Source organism: Athene noctua, chromosome 1 (assembly GCF_965140245.1).
Source record: "Athene noctua chromosome 1, bAthNoc1.hap1.1, whole genome shotgun sequence".
Lineage (NCBI taxonomy): Eukaryota > Metazoa > Chordata > Aves > Strigiformes > Strigidae > Athene > Athene noctua.
The window spans coordinates 55,141,131-55,154,185 of NC_134037.1; the positions used below are offsets into that span (position 1 = coordinate 55,141,131).

Consider the following 13,055-nt stretch of genomic DNA (forward strand, 5'->3'; position numbering starts at 1 on the left):
CAGTGTAGCACTGAACTGATGGGAAACACTTAAGAATAATGTAGATTAAGAAGAGGGAGATCTTCACAGAATGGTCAAGGTTGGAAGCAGGGGTCCAACCCCCTGATCAATCAGGGACACCTAGAACCAGTTGTCCAGGACCATGTCCAGATGGCTTCTGAATATCTCCAATGATGGAGACTCCATAACCTCTCTGGGCAACCTGTGCTAGTGTTTAGTCAGCCTCACAGTTAAAAAGTTTTTCCTGATGTTCAGATGCTGCCTCCTGTGTTTCCATTTGTGCCCATTCCCTCTTAAAAATCTTGGACTACTATATTGAAATATGTGGCTAAAAACCTGTCTCTCTTGTATTCTTAGACATCATGGCAGAAAAATAATCCATTAAAATAGTGCAGATACATTTTCACCATGGTTATTCTGCTTTCCTTAAGAAAAGGCAGTATAGTGGATTAATGGTAAATGAATCACTGATTTCCAAATGTCAGTCCTTTATCTACCTATAAACTGATTTCTTAAAATACAATTTGGAATTACTCTGATATTCTTTTATGCTGTAAATTGTTGTTCTGTGTAGCTTAAATAACAACTGGGACAATCTGATAAAAACGCACAGAAATATTAGCAGTTTTAATCCAAACATTTATCAAAGCTGTGAAGCCTGTGATTTTACAGTACACAACATATGAAAGATGTAATGTTTTTAGAGGACTTGAAAGCCATAAGTTAGCAGCTGCAACTTCATATAGCTGTGCATCACGCTGCAATCATAAACTCAAGCTATGAGCACTCTTCCCAGTCTGAACACTCATGATCAATTTGAATAGAAATGATTCACTCAGGATTTGGGAAGCAAAGCAAAGTGGCTGGAATGAATTATTCACAAATTGCTCCTGAAAAGGTAAATACCATAAGGTCAGAACTTTTCAAACTGGTTATGAATACTGCAGCAAAATCCCCATTAATTTAGGAGTGTGCTTTGGGTGGTGTGTTGGCTCTATGTATTAAGAACCAGTTTTGAAATCTTCACTAGGGAATGTCAGAAAGACTCAAAGACATTGCACTGAAGGCTCAGTAAAAGGGAATCAGTCTTCTGCTCTTTTAGGCTTCTTAATACACTGCAGAGCCTCTGAACCCTCTTTCCTCCCCTGCTATTCCTGACTATTTCTCTGTGCTTTTTTGAACCAGATTTGTCTAAGATATCACCTAAATTTATCCATGTGTCTCCAAAATTGCAAATGATAAACTGGAGTTAAGCCAGCTGACTTTAACAGAAATGTGCGTAGTCGTGCCTGTTAGATCACAGTCTCTGTGATTTTTCTGATCAGTGCAGAGAGATATTAATTTCAAATGCATATTTCAGGCTTAGAGGTAACTTTGGCCTAATTTGTCCCTTTCATTGAAAATCTATCTCAGCCTTTAGTTGTAGTTTGTAGCCAGGACTATATATGAAGCCAGTAAGTATCACCCAAAGCCATCTGCAATCTGTCTGCTCACCTGAAGATCGTGAAAATGTTAAATTGGATAAAATCTCCTTGTTGAACACTATTAGGTGAGTTAAATATCTCAGCCTTTATGTCTGGACATGGGCATGATAAATGGCTCTTGTACAGGAAAACACTGAATAGTATTGTAGCTACTGCGGAAAATTTCGCATATGCTCTACCATGTTGTGTTGGCAAGGCTCCGAAGCAGCATGAAGAAAGGGCACATTGCTCACAGTGCTAGCACATATGATTAAAGATACAGCAAGACAAGCAGCAATCTCTCACAAGAGTTTTAAAAATCACTTATTTAGAAAACCGATGCTTCCAAATCATTGAGCAAGATAAACAGCCCATAGGGAAAACTTGATCTTATTATAATCTGAACTACCAGCTACTCTGCTACCATACCTCAGAATATTCAGATGTTCTGGATACATTCCAAAATCCATGTGCCCATCAATCTTTAGATATTGGTTTTAAAGAGGTTGGGTTTTTTTTCTTTCTTTCTTTTTTCTTATTTGACAAGAGATTTTTCAGTTGCTTTTATTCTTTTGCTTATGAATCTTTAAGAGACATACAATGTATAAAGCATGAAAATGTCCACTTCCTGAGCTAATTTCTTGTCAGTTACTGAATGGAAACATGAGCTATATGTTTATACAGTAATAACAACACTGGTTTTTTTGTTTGGAGCTGGTGTATGTGTTATCATATAAAAGCAGAGGTATCACAAGTTTTCTTTGACTTCTGAAACATCACCGCCTTTCAGTGATGAAATCTCTATAACTCTTCTTCTAATCTTGTCTGTCTGTCATTTTGGTTTTAATGGCAGCTCTGCTTTTTTGTATACCTGGTTACAGTAAGCTTTCACAGCTATTCTTTAGCCTCACGGGCTACTGCAACTGAATTAATTATAGCGAAGTGCTGCAACAGAACAGCAATAATGTTCTTTGCGGTATGCATTACACCAGATTCCCAGATGGATGAGTTTTTTAATAAACTCAGCTTCACTGCATGTATCAGTTTTCTCAACTGTCTAGAAATCAAGTTTACACGTGCAGCTCTCTCACGCACATGCATGTGATCTGTCTGGGCTAAGGGACCACACTGATGTACATCAAGCAAAGGTGAAAAGCTGTTGCACATATAGGTAATTTTAATCCATTCCATTTTTAAATACCACAATAAATTTAATTTTCACGATAAATTAAATAACCATATTCAGTTTACAAAATAGAATTACTTAGTGTGAAACCGGTATTTACAAACATTATACACTATGTACACGATGTTTAGCTTTGTTGACACACAAGCATAGAACAAAAAATTATTTGACCTTTTTTTGACACATGATTGACATGCTACAAGTGACACTATGATCCATACAATAAAACAATAGTGCAAATTCACCACAGGAACTCTGAAACAATGTAGTTTGTATGAGATAAGATATTCATTTCAAATAATAAGAAAATAGTACTATCCATTCTCATTGTAAAAATTCAGCACTGTGTTTAAAGTGTCAGTATTCCTTTAGCAATATACATACTAAATACAGCCTGAAGATTATGCTTTCTCACAGCTTCACAGACTTTTGACATGAATTTTTATGGCATAAACTAACGTTCTGCTTAGATCAATAAGTATGTCACATAAAGACTTCACTAAGTGAGAGGAACACTGACCCTTTTAACTGTGTCTGACTTTATTTCCCTAAATACCTCCTTTCCCTTTATTATTATATCTTAAAAGATGCAACTATGCTGACAGTAAATTTATGTTAGTTACTACTCTGTAGAAAAAATTGATCCCACCGTATATTTGGTCACACACTGCATATGTACACGTATGCATGAAAAAAAGTTACTTTGATAGCTGTGTCTATGAAAAGTGCATATTTTAGCAGAGACATTTATTGCATGTCTCAGGTGCAACAGAAAGTGTTGTATGAAGTTTAGTTTAGGGCCACTTAAATGTCCTCCCAGTGATCTGGTAAAATTTTTGATTGAAAGGATGAAAGAACTTGCGCAATTTGGTAATGACAGAGGTATCCACCTCTGGATGGATGCGTCCCTTGCTACCCGCCAGGCACTTGTTAAAGACAATGTTAAATCGCAAGCAGTAAAACCCTCTGGTGGCATTGAAGTATAAATTGTACTGACTTATCCTCGGAGGAAGATTTAGGAACTTCTCGACCAGCTGGAGTTCTGGCAGTGGTTCTGTGATGAGCCGGTCTCCATCCACGATATGAAACTGCTCAATGGGGAAGTATTTTAACCATCTCTCCAGATGTTTTGTGTAGATGCTGGTTCTCACCGCCTTATACTTAGTGTTCACTTCGCAGGTATTAGGATCAATAGCCAGCTTCTCAAATTTGTAGTAAGTTTTGTTCTTTCTTTCCTTACCTTCCAGCACCTGAGTGTAATCAGAAATAGCTCTTGTGGTAGGTTCCCTGACAATGATCAATAATTTGATAGATGAGTTCATTTTGTAAATCCTTTCAGGTACTTCCTCGGTGATAAAATACGCAGGGCTTTTCTCAATTGTTATTTGATGAGGGTAAGAAAAAGGCATTTTTTTCCGGTACCACTCAATCCCCTTGGCATAGTTCTCATCATTGTCAAAGAAGTGAATCTCTTGAGAAGCTTTGACCACTGCAGGGTGAAGGTTCAGCATCTCCAGCAGTGCTCGGGTACCTCCTTTCCGCACCCCAATGATAATGGCCTTAGGAAGCTGCTGAACCAGATTGTGCAGTCGTATTTGTTCCTTGGTGGCATTGCCCTTTCGGAATTCGTGGAGCAGCCCTCGCTTGAACTGCAGAGCTCGCAGTGGGATTTCGTCCTGGCCACGCGGTCCAAATCGACTGTCTATGGGACAGAGGGGCTGCAGTCTGCAAGCAAAATAAGAGGTATTTGTAAAAAGAGGATATCTCTTGAGGCAAGTTTTCTGTATAAGGCAATCACAGTCTTGGAAACTTTGCAATGTAATGTGGTGTGCCCATCTTTCAACTTTTATTTTATCCTGCCAGTGATTAAATTGTTTGCAAATTGTTTGATTATGTATTCTGGTATTTTGCTGTGATTTAGCTGTGTAACTCCTAACTCCACCCTTCTGCTCTTTGCAAACATAAGCACTATGTTTACTGTTCTCAGGGCTTCTTGAACTTTGCCTCACCTCCCACATTCCTCATTACTTTGTGATTGCTTTGTCAACTTTTAAAGCATTCTAAGATGAATTCTATTTGGTCATTTTGATCTGAAAATCCAATTCATTTAAGTAATCTCTTTCCAACACTTTTCTTATTCTAGCCTGAATTATTTCCTGTGCTTCCCATTGTGTTGACTTTATTAGCTGCTGCTCCAAAGTTGGCCTTTTTAGTGAAGAGAAGCAAAAGGGATGAAAAACGGCTTTCTAGGCATCATCTTTCAATATTTTCCCTCCTCTTTAGAAGATGCCTGTTTTCCCTGCGAGTCAGAAAGACCTAGGTTCTGAATCAGACATGCTTAGCAAGGCACAGAAAGAACAAGAAAAGCTTTTAAAAAGGCATTTATTGCATCATTACATCAATGCTTTTCTTATAATCAGTTATTCTCCCATTGAACCTCATTCTGTTCCTTACTGGTTTTTCTTTTGCTCCTGAATTTTGGGCTATTCTTTTATATTCACCTGCAATTGTTGCACCTATTTTCCATTTTTCTAATGATTCCTTGTTTAATTTTATGTCACTGGAGGCAAGAAATGATTCAGTAAGAAAAATGTTAAAATTTTGCTACTACAGAACCTTGAATAAGTCCTCACCTCCACTCCTAAATCAGTGCTTTGGTCATTATACAGGCCAATATTACCCTGAGGATGAAATTGGTGTATAGAGAGAGCTTTCAAAGTCCTACAGAAAAATATGATTAATAATTTTGTGGAGCCATGGTCTCCAAAATTAAGGATATATAAGAACAAAGGTTGCCTAGGCAATTTTAATATGAGCTTGCTGTGCATATATATTATGATACGGTTCTTAAATTACATGGCCACATGCTATTATTTTTCACAGGACCCCTGCCTCAGCCAGTATACCAGATGGGCAATGCTCATTAATAGCTGTTTAGGTATTCAGTATTTATTCTGGTTTCTCAGCATGTGGCTCCTCACTCATTTACTGTATATTATTCAAACCCTGCTTTCAGGACAGAATTATTTATTTCTTTATGGCTTTTCCATCCATCACTGCTTGTTGGGGTCTCTAATTTGACACTGATGCTAGGACAATGGATGGTTTGGACAAAGTAAGTTTGATCCCCCTGGCTGACCCGCTAGCTGTTTCCTTGATTATCCAGATGCTGAGAGATATAGCCTGTCCAGACAGAGCCAAAGAAACAACCCAGATGACATTGCTGGGTTCACATGAACTCCAGCTAAGTCCTGCAGACTAATTAGAAGGTGTGTTCCTTCTCAAAGAGAGTTCCTGTTGTTATTTCTTTTATCAAGTTTCTGGTCTCTTCTTTGCCTTCTACTGAATAAGAGCCTGACTTGGTGTCAAAGACTGAATCATTGAAAGGCTGATGCAAACCTGCCAATTAAAAAAGAAAAAGAAAAAAAAACACAAAACAAGCAGAAAACAATGTCTTGACCTAACAGTGATACAATTTGGTCAGACTGTGGTGTGGCTGGTAAGACAGTCTCTGCAGCAGCGAGGTGGCAGTTAAAAGCATAAGAAACAGAAGCTGCAATTGCTATCTCTGTTCATCTCTTCCCTCTCCTTCTGTGTATTTGTTATTTGTTTTCAAGCAATGAGGATTCCACAACAGCAGTTCCAGACCCATCTCAACTAATTTTATCTCTTTTGCTCAAAAAGACAGTTAGCACTGCCTTCAGTGTAACACAACAGCTTGTCAAACAGGGTGGTTTCCTTTAAAAGTAAATAAATACCCAAGATATCCTCTAGCCTAAGGGAAAGATTGGATGTTGTAAAAAGTCCTTCCTCAACACTTTACATTTCAGTTTTTTCACTCTTTCCCCTTTCTTATCCTCTCTCTAAACAATAAAATATATCCTTTAAAAGATCTTGGCAGTGGTGGTATTAAGCAGGCTGTCAGATCTTGGTAGTTGAATCCCAGATGTAACTGTTTACTGTCATATTGCAACATGCTAATATTTTTGATTCTGAGTCATTTTTTCCATTAAAAAACCCAGTCTTTTGCAAAGAAAGAGTATATGGCGTTTATTATATCACTGAAGTTGCTCTCCCCAAACAGGTAATTTCTCAAACCGCTGCAGTAAAACTCCACAAATACTCTTCTTGAGAAAACACACCATAAAACAATTCATCTCGGAGAACTGTTTCTGACAAATTTCAAAACAGCTAAAATAAAGCTGTACAGTCTTAACGACAAGTAGCAGTGCTGTCTCTCCTTTATCCAGAATACTTGCTAATTTTCTTCCAATGGAGATGTCACAGTGGCAAAAGATTATAAACCTGGTTCCAGGAGGAGCAGTTCAGAGCATGGAGATCAGGTGCAGAGGCTTCCCGTACTGTCATTGAGGTAGTCAGGCAATTCAAAGACTGATCTAGATCTTCTCAAAATTGCCAGGTGCAGAATCTGTTTGAGCTTCTGCCTGTGAAGTGGCTCCATGCACTCAGGATCTGAAGGAAGGTGGCCTCCCCAGGAGGAGAGCGCTCAGTTTAGCTGACTCGATGAATCAGATAAAGTAGTGCTAATTTCCCTTCCCGCCTAAGAAAGCTCAAAACATTCTTGTTGAAGAGTCTAATCTGAGGCTATTAAATGTGGGTCATCTCCAGATCTCTTATTCAAATTAGATCAGCATAAATTAAGCATAAATGAATCTGGATTTCTTCCTGAACAATTAGTTATTCTATAATCTACTGAAGCCACCCAGTGTCCTTTTACTGACAGATTCAACAAGTTTGGATTGTGCCTAGTGCTGAAGCAGAAGAACATTTCCAGTTAATTTATCTGTGTCTCATCCTTTCTAGTGCTTCTTTCCTTTCATAACAAGTCCAAATAAAGAACTACTTTTTTAGCACTGTGGTATTTTTCACACTGGATATTGCAAGCAAATGAAACTAAATTTTACTGCCATTGGCAACATTATATATGAAACCAGCGGAATTCACTGCCGCAGGAGGTCAGTGAGTCAAATACTGTGGCGAGATAATTTTATAGCCATCAGTAAATTCTGTAGATGTGCAAGCATAGATAATAGCATAAGGTTAATTAGATTTCATGCTTCTGAGCATAAAATATACTTTTACAGGGACCAGTAAGGATTTCTGCCTTCATTCACAGAATCACATTAGTCTCAGTGAAGTTTTCACCTCTGAAGCATCGGAGATGCTTTGGCCACTGGGGTAAAGAAGATATAAATTCTGGGGCTTAAGTTGCAATGCACTTGGTCCTAGCTGAGTACACGGTCTCCCTTTTCCTCTGGAGTGGATTTAAGCAGATGAAGGAGGCACTGCAGTGACCTCAGAGGGAGCTCAACGTTACCTAACAATGGACACCAGCTGTTTTCAATTTACTTTCCATACACTTCATACTCACACAGCATTGTGTCATAATTTTGAACTCAACTAACGTCTTTCAGCATTTAAAAGAAGGACAGTAATAGAGCATTAGCACTGGCAAGCTGTCTACCAGTTTCTGGAAATCTTGAAGTCTTGTTTCATTCATTTCTCTGAAACAGCTTTTTTTTTTTTTTTTTTTTTTTTTTTTAATGCTGTCTTTGTGTAGCACTTACCAGAGCCATCCCAGCCATTTTGAAGGTGACAGAAACAGCAATGTCTGTGCAGGTAGCACTACTGTTGCACTGCCAATAACCCGTCAAAACAGCCTGGTCAAAAGTGCCAAATACTCTTTGATTTCCTCAGCTGGATTTTCTACTGCTCTCCAGGAAATCACTTGCAGAGAAACCCCACTTATTTAGCACATTCAACTCCAGAAAATACTGGCTAATTAACATAGTTAAAATTCTCAAACCCTGAAGCAACCTTTCAAGTGAAATAGTATTCAAAACTTGACGAGCTACTCTGCAGGCTCATACTTAATTTTAACTACCACTGTAGCACATTAATTGCTTGCTCATAAATTTAGAAAAGATGTTGTATAAATACATCATAACTGTTTTGCTGAAACTAGAGGTCAACACACAGATGCACACAGACAAAATGAGCTACTGTAATGACATTTTTACTGGATGCTGTTTCATTTCTTCTCTGAAAACAAGTGTCAATGTGCTTAGAATAGAAATGGACAGGCAGAAATAGTTTGACAGGAATGACCCATGACTATTTTCCTACTCTCTTCTCCAAAGGGGAGGAAAGGACAATGAAAACCACTCATAGAATATACAGTTTTTCTGTCGTTTTATACGTGAATAGACAGAAAAATAAAATTTAGAAAAAGAAATCAGACCCTTGAAGCAAAAACTTTGACAATCTTAGCCCATTTATAATTAAGAGAGCAGCTACTAAATGACTTACCTATCCAAGCTCCCAACTCTGGCAACTAGATATAGGAGACTTCCAATAGCAAGGCTGCCTAGCACAAAGAGCTTCTGTCTCAGCAACGCCTGCTGTTTGAATAGCATGGCCCTCCATCAATCTTCAGGACTTCTTCAGTCTGCAGAGACAAGAACACATAAAACACTCATCAGAAAGCAATATGCGGAGTAAAGTTTAATCAGTTGTTGGAAGTGATTAAGCCACACTTGCAAAATCTTTTCGAACTGCAAAAGAAGTAATTAAAACTTTTTTGATTTCTACTGTTTTCTGTCCCATGTGATAACACCAGGCAATGTATCTGGGATAGGCTGGTGTTTCTGGAAGTGACAGTTCAGCTACACCCACCATTATTAGGGCTGTCTGATAGCCATACTGTGGGTCTTGACTGTGTAGAGGCTTGTATTGTAATAGGATCCCTTGTTAGGTAAATATGTTTAGACTTTAAGCCCTTCAAAATTAGCCTGGGCTAGATTTCAACAGAAATTCAAATGCTCTGCTGCCAAGTGAGGCAGTAGTAACCAGGAGTTAGTCTTGCAGGTCCTGTGCACAGAACGTATGGGGGCATGTTCACTGTGCCTCTGTTATTATTAGAGTGTAAACTGGCGAGAAATCTAAACCACTGTATTTCCTGATCTATGCCAGCAAGCCCATGATGACAGACCTGAGAAGCACATTGGCCAGGGTGGGCACAATGATGATTTTTCAACACTGGTGATTCCTATCAGCTCTCCCTGTTCTGGTCATCAGCTTTGGCTGTTCCATGGAGAACCTCTTAAGCACTTCATCTGCTTGACACCAGCCTTGACTGTCACTTCAAGACCTCATGGGATGCAAACTGACATCCTTGAACTGAGCATGCCTATATCCCCAGATTTCAGTACCACCAAAGCATAGACTTAAATTTTTTCTGATGTTCTCCAGAGACCATCTAAAGCCCACACAAATGATCTTTGCTTCAAATAATTTCCATATGAGTCAAGCAGGAGTCAAAAGATGTGATCTTGTGTCAAGGAGATTCAACCTGAATAACCAACGAGGAGGTCCCTAGGTAAGGTAGATGGAAGTGCTGAGTAAAACTGTTTACCTTTAGTCTGACTTTTCCCTAGGCATGAGGTTTATGTTCAGAACTGCAGACTTGTTTAGGAGACTCAGAGCCACGTGCATAGTACCTTCTTACAGGAACTGAGGAGAAAGATCAGCTTCTACTTTCAGAGTACAGACAAAGATGATGTGGTTCTTCACTCTGTACCAATCCTGGGCTTTCTTATAAATATACAGGAGAATTAAGTTCAGATCATCTCACTGGCTCAAGGGATGTAAAGCCATATCATCTACCTACCAAATTACTGCTTTAATCACCAACTTGATCGTCTTGATACAAAAACCATAAATATGGACTGGAGTCACCTGAACTACTCATCCATACTCTCACTCCCTCAACCAGGGAATACTTAATGTATTATAGAGTAGTTTCAACAGAAATTGTTTTTTTCTGAATTTTGAACAATTTTTAATGTCGTTTTTTATGATTTACTACTAGAAAAGCTCCTTTTGCAGCTCACTTTCTTCTTTTCCAGCCTTAGGATTTGCATCAAGCAATGATGGAATAGATTATTATAAGCATATAGCTATATAAAGAAGCAGAATGTGTAGTAAGAGTGCAAGGTTTGACTGGCCACTGTTAAACAGATCCTGCAAATGTTACTTTGTCCTGTCCATACTGTTAATTTTTTGTCCCAGAAAGCTCAAGGGTGGTAGAATAGTCATTCCTGAGCATATTTTTTTTTTTTTTTTGTATACATAAAGCCTTTCTAAGACCAGCCCATCATCTCTTGATAAAAAAGCCATGCAACATTGAAGCTTTTAGTCTGACTGAGTCTCTAACACACTTGTTAGACAACCACCCTAGTGTGCTAATAATAATAGTAACTCCTTATACAGCCAGGTTATAGCTCAGGATAACCTATCATACAGAATATATAGCTTTTTACACAGATAAAAGCAACTCTATAATAAGAATTCTTAGATAAGATCCTTATTGCAACAAGAATCATATAAAACACAAAGTAAAACAAAGAGTTTGCAATGTAAATACGGAGACAGAAGTATTATCATCCTTTAAAAAAAAATGAGGAACAGAGGTACAGAGAGATTAAGTGATTTGCTCAAGGTCACAGAGAAAACCTGTAGCACCAGTGAGATTCCATGTGAATATCTGAATTCTTGTATAGTGCCTTAACTACCTGATAAATTTTTGCCTTTTTTGTAGTATTCTTAACATCAAAAAATAAGTCTTAGTTCTTAACATCAAAAAATAAACAAAAATGACATAAATGAGGAATTCTAGACATTGAACAAGACAGAGAACCCATATCTGAAGCTGAATTATTAAGAAAAATGCACAGATACTATCTGTTAATATGCTGCTTCTAATTACTCTTTATTTAATTTTTAAAAAAGGAAGAAAAACAACATCATGATGATGATAATAACAAATTTTCATAGGTTTCCAGTTCTAAATCCTTCAGTGCTGCTCTCTCTGAATAAAAGTATCACTTCAGCGTTACAACAGTTAGTTCTGAATTTCATCTCTCAGAAAACACATATATATGCAGCCCTCTAAACTAAAGTTCTGTTCCCATATTCTCCCTTATATAGGCTCTTGGGCCTCACTAAGGCTGTGGAGGTCATCAGGATAGAATGAAATCAAACTAATGACAGGCTCTTTCCTGAAATAGATTTCACATGAGCCTCATGAGCTCAATATTAATGTTTGAAATAAGATTCAATGCAAAAACCCAAACCAAATCAACCAAGCAACCAACCAAAAAAACTCAAACCCAAACCAGCTCCATTTGCTCTGTGTTTGCATGTACCTGAGTACAGAAAACTTCTTAAAAGAATGACAAGTACTGAACACCCAGTAGAAATGCAAATATAACGTTATTTATTGTTTGTTTAATTTTTTTTTATCACTTTCAGCATCTAATCTAAAGTCCATGGATGGAGTTTTATTCCAGAGAGGATGTGACCTTGATAATACTTTTCTATGATATTAGGTTTTTTACATGAATAAAATTGTAGAGAAATAGTATCTTGGCTTCAGAGGAGGCTACATCTTGCAATGAATGTACTTAGATAGTTCTATGTGACAGAGGAGAGGACTGAAGAAACACTTCTATTTAAGCCTCAGAGTTAATACAACCAGAATGTGATTAAGGTTAAGGTCCCTAAGGTGGAAATATTGCTGGAGAATAACATGGCAACACTTAAATGAAATGGAAAGAAATGAAAATTCTGGGACATACTGCACAAAGTTTTCTATAAGGAATCCATACCTTTAAACTTAACAAGAAGCTGGAAGGCAAGATAAAATACAACCCAAAGTGACAAGATTTTAACAGTTATTTGAGTTAAACAAGTGTGGGGTTTCTTTTAAATTTTGCTGTTAGGGGTGACAGCTGAACTGGCACACAAGCTACTGACCAGTTGGAGAAGGGTTGGGAAATCCACAAGCAGAATTTTCCCAGTAGTTGAGTGCTAAACTTGGAACCTCCCACCAAAATAGATGATAGTATACTGTTGCACATTTCCAGTGGGCTTACATCAGAAATATCTATCTTGAACAATCTAGTTAAATATGCATACGAAGAAAGTCCTTTCCTGGCTATTCAAAAGAGTCATGATGTACAAAGAACAACAAAAAGAATTCACAATGTGGAATGCATAATTTCAAAAAATGAAAGTGTGTTCAACATCATGTAGAAAAAAAAAAGTAATGTGTTTTGTGATTTCAGATGCACAGCTAACTTGTTAGATTGACATGGTAAAGTTAAATAAAGAAGCTTCGTTTAACACTAGAAAGTAGCCTTATCAGTGTATTGATGTGAATGCCTCACCCAACCCTATGTTCCATTCTTGCTGGTGAGAGAACTGAGATTATTGAGTGAATTGCCAAGAGAAGACAGTACAACAATTCTGATTATAATATCAATTGAAAAACAGATGGACTGCTCCTAACAAGATGAAGTGATCATACATAAAGGAAGATTTTG

At 37.7% G+C, this 13,055-nt stretch overlaps 1 protein-coding gene across 4 annotated transcripts in view; it reads right to left on the reverse strand.

The window, feature by feature from the left end:
* Positions 1 to 2,653: 2,653 nt before the first annotated feature.
* Positions 2,654 to 13,055, reverse strand: part of HS3ST5 (heparan sulfate-glucosamine 3-sulfotransferase 5) — a 209,745-nt gene continuing 199,343 nt past the window's right edge. For all 4 annotated transcript variants that reach the window (XM_074923485.1, XM_074923497.1, XM_074923507.1 and 1 more), the window contains exons 3-4: positions 8,980 to 9,118; positions 2,654 to 4,374 (exon numbers count right to left, since the gene is read on the reverse strand). In XM_074923485.1, coding sequence (XP_074779586.1) covers positions 3,444 to 4,374; positions 8,980 to 9,086 — 1,038 coding nt within the window. In that variant the 5' untranslated portion in view covers positions 9,087 to 9,118 and the 3' untranslated portion in view covers positions 2,654 to 3,443. The remainder of the gene's footprint in view (positions 4,375 to 8,979; positions 9,119 to 13,055) is intronic.